We start from the raw sequence: 15,832 nt of genomic DNA, 5'->3' as shown, positions 1-15,832 counted from the left end.
AAGCAGCACTGGACTGTTGCTAAGTGGTCCCAAGTACTTTTTTCTGATGAAAGCAAATTTTGCATGTCATTCGGAAATCAAGGTGCCAGAGTCTGGAGGAAGACTGGGGAGAAGGAAATGCCAAAATGCCTGAAGTCCAGTGTCAAGTACCCACAGTCAGTGATGGTGTGGGGTGCCATGTCAGCTGCTGGTGTTGGTCCACTGTGTTTCATCAAGGGCAGGGTCAATGCAGCTAGCTATCAGGAGATTTTGGAGCACTTCATGCTTCCATCGGCTGAAATGCTTTATGGAGATGAAGATTTCATTTTTCAGCACGACCTGGCACCTGCTCACAGTGCCAAAACCACTGGTAAATGGTTTACTGACCATGGTATTACTGTGCTCAATTGGCCTGCCAACTCTCCTGACCTGAACCCCATAGAGAATCTGTGGGATATTGTGAAGAGAAAGTTGAGAGACGCAAGACCCAACACTCTGGATGAGCTTAAGGCCGCTATTGAAGCATCCTGGGCCTCCATAACATCTCAGCAGTGTCACAGGCTGATTGCCTTCATGCCACGCCGCATTGAAGCAGTCATTTCTGCCAAAGGATTCCCGACCAAGTATTGAGTGCATAACTGAACATTATTATTTGATGGTTTTTTTGTTTGTTATTAAAAAACACTTTTATTTGATTGGATGGGTGAAATATGCTAATTTATTGAGACAGGTTTTTTGGGTTATCAGGAGTTGTATGCCAAAATCATCAGTATTAAAACAATAAAAGACGTGACAAATTTCAGTTGGTGGATAATGAATCTATAATATATGAAAGTTTAATTGTAATCATTACATTATGGTAAATAATGAAATTTAACACTATATGCTAATTTTTTGAGAAGGACCTGTATTTAACAAAATGGTAGTTGCCTTTAATGTCCAGAAAAAGACGCCTATTCAGTGTGTAAATTTGGGTGCTTGGTGCAGCCTTTGCCCCAGAATTGGCGTGCCTTGTTTTCTCACGGTTTGTTGATTGGCAGCGCTCGCTTGCCTAGAGAGAGCGCTGTCTGACCTTAAACCGCTCTATGAACATGCGTGCACACACACCACACGCACCCCACACATGCACACCCCACACACACCCACACACACCCTCCACACACACACACACACACACACACCCTACACACACACACACCCTCCACACACACACACACACACACACCCTCCACACACACACACACTCTCTCCACACACACACACCCCACACACACACACTGACCGCACAGGAGTTAATGAGTCGAACACCCCCCTTCTCTCTGCTGTGGCCTCTGTCTACACCTGGAAGAATAGAGACTAACAGGAATGTGTTTGTACATACGAACTCGACTATTGTGCACACCTGGCTTAGGTTTCTATGCAGGCAGAATAACATGCAGGAACACGGCAAGGTAAGCTAATGCGGAGGAGTTGGGGCCGGTGCTTGGAGCACTCACGCCACGAATGCACTAATCACAATTTTCATATTGAATAAATTATTTTTTTTGGACCGCACAGGCAAAGATAAAAGGTGTTGGTCACTACTCAGACAACCCTTTCTGAATCCCTAATTTCCCCCTTGTAAAATAATAGCACTTAGGCTGGGTCACACTTGCGAGTGCAATGCGAGAAAGTCGCGCATCAATACACAGCACTCGGGACCGGAGTGTTCAGCTGCATAGAAATACATGCCGCCGCACACTCCGGTCTCGAGTGCCAGGTATCGATGCAAGTTTCTCGCATTGCACTCGCAAGTGTGATGCCGGTATTATACTCTACTCTGGAGGTGGCACTGTTCGAGCGTTTTCTGCACTGGCTTTCCCAGGGATTGCATGATATTGGCCAGAGGGATCACGTGACCTAATCAGCGCTAGCTTCGCTTTCCCCCGCCTTCGGACATATCCTGTACATCTGGAGGAAGTGAGCGAGCAGCATCTTCCCGCATCCCTGCATGTTATTCTGCCTGAAGAGAAACCTAAGGCTCTCACCTAGGGTATATGTAATACGTTCAAAGTTTGGGAGAGTAAAGCCAGCTCTGATAAAAGACCTAAAATGTCACACGACCCCTGGGAGAGCCAGTGCCGACAATACTGGAACGATCACCGGAGGAGAGTATGTGTTATTTTACAAGGGGGAAATATAGGGATTGAGAAGGTTATGTCTGAATTGTGGACAACCTCTTCAATTCAATAAAGTTTTTTTTTTTATGCAGGTCCTGATTCCCCTATATGACCTTGTGCTTAGTTTAATTTGTGTGTTAGAGTATGACAGACTTTATTTAAAGGGGTTGTCCACTAGTAGGATAACCCCTTTTCAATCTGAATGTTTGCCGCTGTTAAAAAAAAAAAAAAAAAAAATAATTAAAATTAAATAAAAAAAACTCTACTTGCCTCCAGTAACGGCGCCGTCCAGCGGTGTGTTCACTTGCATTCCCAGGGCTCACGTGAAGTTATGTCACGTGAGCCCTGCGCCCAATCAGCGCTAGCATCACTGGCCCCACCTTCAGATGTGTAAGTAACCAAGGGAAGTCAGCGGCCAGCCACATGTCTCACGTGACGTAACCTCACTGCGAGTGCCGACACGGGAGAGAAATATAGGGGTTTTTTTTTATTATTTTAACAGGGCAAACATTCAGATTGAAAAGGGGTTGTCCTAGTAGTGGACAACCCATTTATGAATGAGAAAAAAGCTCCAGCTTATCTGCAGAACTCTCAAAGTGAAGGGAGGAGCAAAGACCATAAAATACAGAGGGATCGACTCTGTACAAAATGTTCATCCATATAGAGCAGTTACAGCCAGGGCTATGGAGTCTGAGTCGGAGCCCATTTTGGTGGAGTCTGAGTCGGAGCCCATTTTGGTGGAGTCTGAGTCGGAGCCCATTTTGGTGGAGTCTGAGTCGGAGCCCATTTTGGTGGAGTCTGAGTCGGAGCCCATTTTGGTGGAGTCTGAGTCGGAGCCCATTTTGGTGGAGTCTGAGTCTGTGTCATGGAAATTGAGGAGTCTGAGTTGGAGGTTTGGCTTATCGACTCCACAGCCCTGGTTACAGCATTCCCCAGGGGATTACCAAAAACGAAATAGGCTTTCCTCCTCCATACATGAGAAAACAGGAGCGTTTCAACCTGAGCTTGAGAAAGACCACGTCTGTTGAAACATTGCTGTCTTTACAAGCTTGGAGGAATTAAGATATTTGTTTTTTTTTTTGTTTTTTTTTAATCTTTGGTGTATTCCCACGAAAACGGTGGACATAACTCATTATGGTCTATAAGATTTAGGCTTTTTATTCAGTTGCAAATATATTCTTTTTTTTTTTCTTTTATATTTTTAGTATATCATTTTAAATTCTTTCGGTGAATAAATGGAATTTTCATGTATACATCTGTCTACTTTCCTGCAGTGCCTAGCCACATGGGAAACCTTCCTTTCATCTCAGTCATACGATGATCAGTTTGATGCACAAGAGGATGGGTCCTGAAATATCCTGAACAAGCAGCATATGTTATATTCTACAGAAGGGTCCAAATGACCAATGAAGTGACCTTACTCCAATAAGGACCAAATGGAGACGGCACACAAAGAAAGCATCAACGACGCCAACGAAGCGCTGCCAAAGCCTATTCTGTCCTAGTCTTCCAGGCGCCAAAATAAACCCTGTTTAATCATGGATCAAATGTTCGGCTGCCGAGACTTTTATATGCATGAAAGCCTCTTGGATGGGGCAGTGTACATCACCTATTATGTGTATTCTTCAACTTGTTTTGTATTTTAGTAATTGTTTTAAATATAAATGTAAAAAAGAAAAACTTTTAATTAATGTTTAATACAATGTGTCTTCTGAATTTTTGTTTTTTTGTATTGACCTGTACTTCGGTTTACAATGGGCGACATGATGGTTACAAACAAGATTATATAATACATTTGTGATGGAGACTGATAATTTCTATGAGATTATAGTACAGGGAGAAAGAAGAAGCAATGTCAGCGTGACTTATTCCAAACCACTGACAAATGCTGATTTTTGAAATTTTTTCTTTTTTTTTCTTTTTTTAGCTCAAAGATCTTTTCAATAAATTACTGTAAAAGTTCTAGATACAAGTCATATTATCAAGTTATACAGATAAAGTCCTTTATCAGAGCAGTTAATTACCTGACACTTGTTTTTAGCTCAGAACCACGTGATTATTTCAGATTTTCCAAGATGCAGAGAACAGAAAAATTAGCAAAGAGGACTTCTGAGTAGAATGTCATGAGCCTGATAAAAACTTATATGCCCTGATTCATCAAATTAAAGAAGATGTTCCAAATTCATTAAAGGGGTTTCTCAAGTTGTCTCTTGAGCTGTTCAGAGCTATACAGTCTCCTTACTTTCCTTACCTCCTGGTTCCTGACAGGGCGGGATCTCCTCCTGGAGTGACAGCTCCGGTGAGTAGCAGAGCTGTGGTACTACTAGAACTATAAATCTCAGCATAAGTTCTGCTGTAACACATTCAGCAATAAGTGGTTTGTTCTGGAGGCTACACTGGTGTCATTATATGCCAAAATTACATTTTTGTGGCCAATGCAATTCCACAAAAAGTGCTGTAATAAGGGATTCAAAACACCCAAAATGGTATCAATAGAAATAATGTCTTGTCCACAAAAAAAATCCATCACGTAGCTCCATCTCTGAAAAAGGTCTCTTTTCCTTAGATGAGTTATCACCCTTTTCAACTCCTGGCTCGGCTGCCCCACTGTACTCTCCTGCCAGAGACTTTGCAGTGATGACTCATGCAGGAAATTTAGACCTCCTGTTTCTACATAGAGCTTAGAAGAATTCAGATAATCCATATTTATTCACGTGATGTCATAGACCTAATGGAAAAGAGAAGAATTAGCTGGGTAGAAAGGAAAATGAGCAATTGTAAGTACACAGTGCTGTATAATGTGATGACTGCAATATATTAAGTGGATAAACATTTTGATGCCAGGAGTGCTTCTCTAACCAGAAGTATGTGATTTGCATAATGGCATCTTTTTCGCATTGCCGGATTTTTTTCAATGGTCTAATGAGAGACGAAAATGAGAAGTTAGTTGGCACATGATATGATGATATGAAAAGACCACCATATTTTTGGTCAGGTGACGGCCACAGAAGCTGGCAGCAGAAGGCCACCATGACCGTGTCTGAGGCAATCACATAGAATGACTGCAGAAACTTTGCACGAGTCTTCAATGTCGTGAGCTCCCGCATTGCGCTGGTTAGTCGGAGATCATCAAGATTCTGAATTTAGCTTTAAAGGGACACTGTCACCTGAATTTGGAGGGAACAATCTTCAGCCATAGAGGCGGGGTTTTCGGGTGTTTGATTCACCCTTTCCTTACCCGCTAGCTGAATGCTGGCTGCAATATTGGATTGAAGTTCATTCTCTGTCCTCCGTAGTACACGCCTGCGCAAGGCAATCTTGCCTTGCGCAGGCGTGTACTATGGGCGTGTACTACGGAGGACAGAGAATGAACTTCAATCCAATATTGCAGCCAGCGGGTAAGGAAAGGGTGAATCAGAAACCCCAAAACCCCGCCTCCATGGCTGAAGATTGTTCCCTCCAAATTCAGGTGACAGTGTCCCTTTAAATGTGAGAAAGGGGAAAGAATCAGGATTGTAATGTTTCTCCACATTTTATTGTAAATCATATTCAATGTTTGAGTTTTAATTTAGAGATGTGTCTGGTTTTGGCCTCAAGAAAAAAAAATAATACAAAATGAGCCGTCTGGTTGCTATAAACATCTCCTTTGACCCTATACCTGAAGCCCCCTAATACTAGTTTAGTGTCAAATGTGAAAAACTACAAAATTTTTATTTTTTCTGGGAGCCCGAGTGGCCGACAGAAGACCCTTTATTACCCTTTTCCCGCCAGCTGAATTATGCGTCCGTACACAGTAATATGAGTCTAATGAATCGGGCTCATCGAGCATGTAAGCGAAACATAACAAGTGATTCAGGTTTAGAAGCATTATACGAAGAGGCAGAAAAATGTCACAATGTTTGACTGCGGAATAAGTCATCCTGAACCCAGTGCTTCATTTACAGTCCATTGGGGGAGATATACTAAATTAAATGCCCAGCAAATCTGGCTAAAATCGAAGAGGGGGATGAAATAGTGCACAAGTAAACCAACTAAATGTTCTTTTGTTTTTGGAAATTTGTGTATAATTTATTACTGTATCAGCAATTTTTTCTTATACCTTTTAAGGCGGAAATGCATTTATTTCCAGCTATTTATAAGCTAGCAAGACTATACTACGGTCGATGCCTCATTTCTAGCTCAATTCTAACAGCATGTAGGTTTCCCAATTGACATATTTCAGATTTATTTGGATTACTATCCCCCAATAGTGTTCCTTATTACATTTACTACCACTTAATTCCAACATTGGGAAGGTTCCCTCTAAGCCCTTGCCAGCGGTAAGTATCATGCACATGTGCTATTAGAATTAGGCCGGAGTCACACATGCGAGAAACACGTCCGTGTCTCGCATGTGAACAGCAAGCTCTGGCGCCGGCACTTCGGAGCGGAGCGTGCGACCGCATAGAAACACATGGAGCCGCACGCTCCGCTCCGAAGTGCTGGCGCCAGAGCTTGCTGTTCACATGCGAGACACGGATGTGTTTCTCGCATGTGTGACTCCGGCCTTAAAGTGAATGTCAGCACGTTTTTACTATGTAATCCGAAAGCAGCATGGTGAAGCGGCAGAGAATCGGATTCCAGAAATATGTCACTTACTGGGCTGCTTGTTATTTCTATAAAATCGGTGGTTTTAGCACATTCTGAGCACTGCTACATCTACAGTGGAGAATTCCATTAGTGATGACGAGCGAATGTGCTCAGATCAGGCTGCGACATTTTTCCTCAACCCAACAGCAGATGAGGGAAAAAGTCACAGATCAGCACCGACTCATTGATTAACATTGGTGTGAGTGCAGGGCGAAATTTTTTTTTTTTTTTTTTTTTTTTTTAATCTTATCGCATTGCACTCTGCTTATTAATACGCAGATGTGCGCTAACCCATAAGGTAAGGAGTTAGAAACCCTCCTTTTGGACCCTGTGAACGAGCTCACTGACAGTCCTACTTAACTCATTCTGAGTGGACAGCACAGCAGGTATAGAAGGTAAACACTGTATAAGTTTAAATCTATACAAAAATGATTTTTAGCTAAAAATACATGCATTAAAGGAAAAAAAAAAAAGTAGACAACCCCTTTAAAGAATCAATGAAAAGATGTCCCTCTAAAAAATCCTTTCAGAGGCTGGCAGCTAGGGTTAAATTATGTATAAGGCGAAACATTGAGAAAATGTATAAAGGATGCAATGAACGTACAGGTGCTGAACATGTCCTGGACGGGTGCAATCAGCCGAAAGAATGGGAAATTAATAAAACACAAGAAATCTCCAGCCGAAGATTTTAAAATGATTTTCTTAGACAAAAAAAAAAAAAGTAAAAAAAACAAATAAATGTTTAATGTGCTCCTCTGCAAGTTCTAATTTCGGATTTCATTTTGAATTGTTAAATATCCCTGTATTATGTTGTTTCATTATCCGACTACATGAGAAGGATTAGGAAATTGCTTATATATTTAAAAGGGTTGTTCACACGTTTCATTTTACTATTTTTTTTTTTTATATAAATGTTGCTTTTTACAGTATCACACAACCTATAAGGCTACTTTCACACTAGCGTCGGAATCTCCCCGTCGCAATGCGTCGGGCAGAGATTCCGACGCTAGCGTTTAACGCACTGCACAACAGAGGCAGCGGATGCATTTCTCCGGCGCATCCGCTGCCCCATTGTGAGGTGCGGGGAGGTGGGGGCGGAGTTCCGGCCGCGCATGCGCGGTCGGAAAAAGCGGTCCGTCAGGAGTAAAAAAGTTACATGTAGCGTTTTTTGCTCCCGACGGTCCGCCAAAGCACGACGGATCCGTCGCACGTCGCATCCGTCGTGTGGCAATCCGTCGCAAATGCGTCATCAATACAAGTCTATGGGGAAAAAACTCATCCTGCAAGCACTTTTGCAGGATGCGTTTTTTCTGCAAAACGACGCATTGCGGCGGATTGCAGTTAACGCTAGTGTGAAAGTAGCCTAAGAAACTAAATGAACATAAGCCCTGCTGTAGCTAAATATGTAAAAAAAGCAAAAGTGCATTTAAATAACAGGGTTCTTAGTAATACTGTTTTTGATTAAAAAAAAAAAAAAAAAGCATAAAAGCCTTCCCACCGGGGCAAGGTGACCCCATTCAGGATGCTCCTATACCGTCTAATATTAAAAACCTCATCATGTGTCAGAGTTCACCTCAGTGTGCATAAGAGCAGACAAAGGACCAGGTCTCAAACTGAGGACACCGGCCATGGGAAACTATTTAATTGTAATATCCAGCTCATTGAAGGGAGGCCACGCCATGACTTGCACAAAATACATAAAAAAAAAAAAAAGCTTGAGATAAGTTGGTATACATGAAGCACAACATTTTCCCTTGGCTTTTTTCAGATTTTAAAATCATTTTTCAAGCCGGTGTTATAAAGTATTCTAATTTACTGAGATAATGACTTTTGTGTTTTCATTGACTGTAAGCCATAATCATCAACATTAACAGAAATAAACACGTGAATATGAATATATATATATATATATATATATATATACATATATGAGTCACTTTTTGTATTGAAGAACTGAAATAAATTAACCTTTTCATTCTAATTTTTGAGAAGCACTTAAACCCAAGCTCATTTTTTTTTGTTTTTACAGTACCATCAAAAGCAATGAAAGTTCATAAATCTCATGTACACGCATATTTTTTTCTTAATGAATTGGAAAACCAGTGTTTTCTAAATCTGCAGCATGTCCCTTCTTTCTGTTTTTTCACCCATAGAAAGCAATGAAAAAGTTCAAAAATGCAGTAGAGCGTTTTTGCAGCATTTTGCAAGATTTTTGGTCAATAAAACTAACGTTTCTAAACATGTACTGTCAGTCAAATTACACTAGTATTCTGCACCAAAAAAAAAACATTTTTACCGCCAAGAGAGCAGGATTAGGCTGCTGGAAAAGAAAATGTTGCAAAAATGCAATGTGTGAACATAGCCTAGCAGCATTTCTTTCTACACTCAAAAGCTACTTTCTTGGCAGTAAAAACACTGCTTCCAAAATGTAGTTTCTTACAGCTTTTTTTTTTTGTTTTGTTGCATTTTTGCAATTTTTGGGGGGAGTGGATTACATGGGTGTTTTGTCTACAGTGCAAGTTTACAGCAGTAAAAAAAAATGGTGCAAAAACATAACAAAACGTGTTTACTGCATTGTTTTCACTTTCACATTGCTTTCTATGGGCGAAAAAAAAAAACATTTCAATAAGGCATGTGTGAGATTTCTGAAATCTTATTGTTTTTCCTGGTTCTGTAAAACATCTTTTCTGCAGTAAAGTTACGCTTTGTGTGAACACAGCTTAACTGGAGGTGCGACTACAGCGGGAAAATGAAGTTATTTTCTCCCTGCAGCTGCTCACTTCCATTCGTCAGTGCAGTGCAAGAAGCCGAAACAGTTGGTTCTCACTACACCGTCACCGAACTTTGGTCACTCCTCCGATGCCCTGACTGACAGCCTTTTCTGCAGTGAGCGTCTGCAGTTCAGGCTGGCGGTCAAGGTGCAGAAGGCGTAAACAAAGCACGGTGAATGTTACAGCGTCTTGCCTTGATTACTGCAAATGAGCAGCTGCAGGGAGAATAACACTTCATTTTCTCCCTGAAGCCACTATTAAATTATTGACTTATGTATTTGTTGTACCCTGTTCCTGGTTTATACATTATGTCACTTTTCTGTGGGACCCCCGTAAGGGTCATTGTTTTGAAAAGGATGCTTGATGACCAAGTGTGCTTCAGGTAGAGTAAAGTGGCCATAACTAGGTCTGGGCACAAGTTCTAGTTGTCGGTTATTGTGTAAAATATGTGCTCCATGTCTGATCCAGCCATTTTCTCCCCTCACATTTATCATTTTAGTTTTGCAGTTCCTGTTGCTTTATTGTACACTTTGTTGCCGCACTGTGGGTATAACGGTCCACAATCCTTGACCATTACACCATCAGCAGCTGCTCTTGGCTATGGAGCATTATTCTCATTTTCCTGGTCTAATAGCCGGTTTATGGCTGCTTTGCTGTGACTCAATGCTCGCTACAACCATTGTGATAGGAAGTTTGTTCCGTAAATTACAGTTTATATTGATCTTAGAATTTAGGTTCGGCTCCAAGAGAATAAATAATATAACGCAAAGAAATATATTGTGTAGCATTTAGGAATGACTGCTATAATGCAACTGCGTTTATTTGTAAATGACAAACATGCAATTCTTATTAAAAATATACAGTACATGTGGAATCCCACACTTTGCATGTTGACATAAAAGTAAAAAAGAAAATAAAATCTGCCTTGTTTTCTAAAAACAGCACCACTTTTGTTCATGGGCTGGGTTTGGTATTGCAGTTTAGCCCAATTCACTGGAGAAAGGGACTGAAATGATTTACCAGACATAACCGGGGCCTCCAGGATATAGATAATGGCAGAGCTTTGACTTTTTTGGGAGATAGCCCCTTGTCAGTGTGACGCTAGCCACTTCCCACGGCCAAACCGTGAGACAGAGTGGTCAAGGAGTCCAAGGTCAGAAGCTAGGAGGGTACATCGTAAACAGAAGGAAGAGGCAAAAACGTAAGGTAACATTCCGAGGTCAGAGTACAAGGAGGATAACGGATCAGAGCTAAAGGGGTTAAACAGGTGGATGGTCAGAATGAAGTCCGAGGTCAAGTAGCAGATCAAGCATACATAACTCAAGGCGCAGGAGCACAAACCTCACAAGCTGAGTGTACGTCTGGCAGAGTTCTGGGAGACAGCTCAGTTAAGAAGCATGGCAATTATCTGGAATAATGAACACATGGAGACAGCCAACGCCTCATAGTCTCAGATTATATAGTTGAGCTGTCAATCCACACACTGACAGCTCAGCACGCCCCTGTAACAGATTGGATGGCCAAGCTGTCAGTCAAAGTAACGACAGCTTCAGCACACCCCTATACTAGATTGGACAGCCGAGCTGTCAGTAACCGCATCCCAGACACACTGAGGGGTGGAACTGACACAGTCAGGAGAGACTTTTTAGACTACAGACATTCAAATACTATCAACTCCTTGGCTGTCAGCTGACCAATGCTTCACTCACCAACTATCTCACCCGACTCCCATTTGGACAAGCTCCTATGCTCTCAAAGAAAGGGCTGTTGCCAGAACACTTTGGTGCCCTGACGAAGACTTATCTCCGGAAGAACAGAAGGATCAGCAGTCTGAAATCAGAGATGACAGATCCTTAAATATTGCTCCCTTTCAATGAAAGGGGTATTCCCGTCTCCAAGATCCTATCCCAATGCATAGTAGGTGTAATAATATTAGCAAATAGCTCCAATTAGAAATTTATTGTAGTTCTTCTGATGAGCCATGTTGATTATGGTCGCAATCTCTGAAACCGTGATCGTTATGCCCGTGCCAAGAATTTTTTGCTTACTGACTACACCCCATCCCTTGACTTGTGCCATTGTAACAAGATCATTATATTCAGTGTTCTTGAGTAAACGCGTGCTTTTAAAGTTTTGGCTGATTTGTGTATGTCATCACCTTCAAGGAACCGTCATGGTTGTGCCCGTCTTCAGCACCGAAATATCATTTATAGGGAAACATTACAAGAGGAAGTATATGACTAAAGTGGAAGGAGTACCGATCACCCGCATGGAAATTAGGACTTTATTCAGATGTTATAAATGCAAATTAAAGTAATTCAGGGAAGACGGACAGAGACGTGATACATTTATGTGACAATATATTTTGTGTTCGCTCAGTGACACCTTTCTGTTCTGTAACCTCAGCGTTATATATGCAGCAGTAGCAAATAAGACTGAGTCTAATCGTTCCTCTGTTTTCCCCGCATCCTCCTGGTGTTAATAAATTGGACAGCAAACACAAGTCTCTGTTAAACCTTCAAATAAGATCTGTCAAGTCTTCATCTGACATCTTATCAAATACGGCATTTAAATGCCACTGCGTGGAGCGTCTCTAACCAGGCTGCGAGGTTTTGCAAATGGCTCCATTGGGATTTTCTTGAACTTCTTCAATACAAAAAAATAGTAATATTTATTCATTATTGATAGGACAAGCACAAACCATAGTGCTCCATGGCATTGTATTTGCTGTTCCTTAACCCGTCATTAATACATTTGGGTTCACAATAGTCACCTAGAATTCACCATTTTTATTAAAATATATAGGGAAGATAAAGGATATGCAGCTGGATTTCGTTTTAGGTAAAAACTAATTTGTTAAAACTTTAAAGGGAACCTGTCACCCCAAAATTCGAGAATGAGCTGCGGCCACCGGCATCAGGGGCTTAACTACAGCATTCTGTAATGCTGTAGATAAGCCCCCAATGTACCCTGAAAGATGAGAAAAATGAGTTAGATTTTACTCACTCATGGGCGATCCCGGTTTGGTTCGGGTCCGATGGGCGTCGCGGGTCCGGGTCTGGCGTCTCCCATCTTCATACGATGACGTCCTCTTCTTTTCTTCCTGCCGCGGCTGCTGCACAGGCGTACTTTATCTGCCCTGTTGAGGGCAGAGCAAAGTACTGCAGTGCGCAGGTGCTCGGCCTCTGACCTTTCCCGCCACATGCGCACTGCAGTACTTTGCTCTGCCCTCAACAGGATAGAGAAGGACCATTGTGATGATGATGTAGGAGGCGTCATCCACATGAAGCAAGAAGAACAGAGTCACAAGAAGGGAGGTGCCAGACTAAGAACATCGATACTCCTCGGACCGGACTGCCCGTAGGTGAGTGTATTAATAGCTTTTTCTTGTCTTACAGGTCGGGTTGGGGCAGGTATACAGCTTTATAAAATGCTTTATATCAGGGCTGATAGGTGGTGTCCATATCTCATATCGGCCAAACCTGGTCACAGGATCACTATAACTACCTCAGTATATATTTTACACTATATTTGTATCATATAGTTTTAAATTAGTGCTCTTCACAACAATTGCTATTATTACATTGTTTTATAAATAATTGCTCTTCACTTGATCATTAATTATTATAAATTGCACTAAACTGCCTTAGTATGTATCTATACAAATACACCGAAACTGTATAGGTGAAAATCGGGCTTGTTCGAACAACAATTGTTTTTTTTTTATTGTACCATTCATTGCCTTGCACACTTCTTAACTTGAGATTACTCCATTAATGGTCGTTATGTATTTTTCTCTCTGTGTGTATAGGGAAAGACCTGTCAGTCATTGGCAGTGGGCAAGGAGAAAACTTTTCAACTAGTCTCACGTGTGGCTTGGCCCCAGCTGACTTTTAAAGCATGTTAAGTGTTTCGGTTGGGTTCAGATCAGGAGTCACTTGGCCACTGAATCGCTTTCACCCGCTCCTTCTCCAGAAATGTAACAGATGTGTGTTTTAGATCGTTATCACATTTACACATGTACATTGTGTACATCTACCAAGGGCACGGAGTGATGGGGGCATATTCTCTTTCATTATAGGGCAGAACATCTGTGAATTCATGTTACCATCAATGACATGTAGCTCCCGACCCCAGAAATTCGCATGCAGCCCCACATAAGGAGACATAATAGTCTTTGTCAATCTCAGTAAATATGGCAGATTTGGCCAACATGAATCAAATGTGTGAGGCCAGTTGCAAGTAGCTGTCAGACTATGAAAATGGCATAGGCACCTACCTAAAAAGTAATTACATTTATACTCTCCCTTTTATTCTATATTGTCCCCTCTGGACCTTGCCTGCAAACATCAGTCTGTATATCTCTATTGTCTGCTCCAGCCAATCACTGGACTCAGCAGGAAAGATAAGGCCCTTTAAAGAGATTGACCACTATTTTTTTTTTATTGATGGCCGATCCTTAGTATAGGCGGTCAATATCCAATCGGACTGGTTGTGACACCCGGCACGCCCACAGATCTGCTGTTACTGGAGCTGGCCGGAAGTTCTCGGATGCTGCCGGAACACAGTATATCCATCATTGCTATAGTGGCCACAGCCAGATACTGTAGATCCACTGACTATTCAAATGAATAGGAGATGGGTCTGTAGTACTCAGCTGCGGCTACTATACAGTAGTTTGCTGCGGTGTTCCAGCAACATCTGAGAACTTCCAGAAGTAACAGCAGATCAGCAGCGGTAACAGCCGGGTGTCACATCCACACCGATCAGGCCTACAATCAAAAAGTAGTGGCCAAAACACACTATTTGGTCTGTTAGCAGATTTTCCAGGTACAGTATTTTAGAGCAATGCGACCCCTAAATGGTAACTGCACTTTTAACCACTTTGATCTTATTTCATAGAAATTGGGATAATTTTTTAAATAAAGTGATTTGTCTATCTATGCTGTGATTCACAGTCTAAAAAACAAACATACATTACTCCAAAGTGATAACCGCTAGGTGTCTTCCATCTGTGTGCACTGTCTGTTGTCCAGTGTAGTGTGTCACTGGCAGCAGACACTGAGACAGGCAACAGAAAATTGGGACCTTAAGGTATCGTTACACTAAACAACTTACCAACGATCACGACCAGCAATACGACCTGGCCGTGATTGTTGGTAAGTCGTTGTGTGGTCGCTGGGGAGCTGTCACACAGACAGCTCTCTCCAGCGACCAACGATCAGGGGAACGACTTCGGCATCGTTGAAACTGTCTTCAACGATGCCGAAGTCCCCTGGTAACCAGGGTAAACATCGGGTTACTAAGTGCAGGGCCGCGCTTAGTAACCCGATATTTACCCTGGTTACCAGTGAACACATCGCTAGATCGGCATCACACACGCCGATCCAGCGATGACAGCGGGTGATCAGCGACCAAAAAAAGGTCCTGATCATTCCCCACGACCAACGATCTTCCAGCAGGGGCCTGATCGTTGATCGCTGTCACACATAACGAGATCGTTAGCGGGATCGTTGCAACGTCACAAAAAGCGTGACGTTGCAACGATATCGTTAATGAAATCGTTATGTGTGAAGGTACCTTTAGACAGCAGAGAGGCAAACTGTGTATAGCCCTATCAGAGAGGCGGACTCTAAGCTTATGGCAGGCTATTTGACATTGACAGTATTAAAGCATGCTGGAAAAAGAGGCATGGTGTAATGGAAGTTCCATCTCTTGTAGTGCTGGCATTATACTTAGGAAAATAATTTTTTTATTCAAAAAGAAAGAATAGTAAGTTTCAGAGCCTAAGAACAGAAACAGTGTTGCAGACATGTTAGACTGTTATGTACACTGTAGGGGATCCAGATCTCTGGTAGCTATGCCCAGGTACAGGGGTTTTATATCAATACAAAATAAAGTTTTCTGTCCTTCATAAACTTTACAGCTCCAAAATGAAACAGCCTTCCTTCAGCATAAATAAACATCAAAACAGTCCTTTTTCTGGGTAAGTCAAAATAAATCAAATGGTCTCACCAACTGGGTATTAGAGGAGCCTCTCAGAATGTAGCACAGACTATCCACCAGCTCTGTCTTTCTCTAGCCATTTATATTTTATTAGGCCAGAACAACCTGGATTGGATTATGGGAGCGACCTTTCCCACCCAGGCTCTTTTGGTCGCTCCTAAATCCTGGACCCAAAATCCGGTCAAAATGAAAACCGTCTCAGCAACACTTGCCTGTCATCTAGGACCTTACCTCCTGCCTTCTTGCAACACCAGACCAAGTTTTAACTTATGATGTGGAATTAAGTCA

The 15,832-nt window shown here is 41.9% G+C and overlaps 1 protein-coding gene across 3 annotated transcripts in view; it reads left to right on the top strand.

The window, feature by feature from the left end:
• Positions 1-3,854, top strand: part of SNX7 (sorting nexin 7) — a 91,369-nt gene extending 87,515 nt beyond the window's left edge. For all 3 annotated transcript variants that reach the window (XM_069737682.1, XM_069737683.1, XM_069737681.1), the window contains one exon: positions 3,413-3,854. In XM_069737682.1, coding sequence (XP_069593783.1) covers positions 3,413-3,490 — 78 coding nt within the window. In that variant the 3' untranslated portion in view covers positions 3,491-3,854. The remainder of the gene's footprint in view (positions 1-3,412) is intronic.
• Positions 3,855-15,832: the final 11,978 nt, after the last annotated feature.

Source organism: Ranitomeya imitator, chromosome 8 (genome assembly GCF_032444005.1).
Source record: "Ranitomeya imitator isolate aRanImi1 chromosome 8, aRanImi1.pri, whole genome shotgun sequence".
In the NCBI taxonomy this organism is placed as follows: Eukaryota; Metazoa; Chordata; class Amphibia; order Anura; family Dendrobatidae; genus Ranitomeya; species Ranitomeya imitator.
This window is presented reverse-complemented; position numbering and strand designations above follow the sequence as displayed.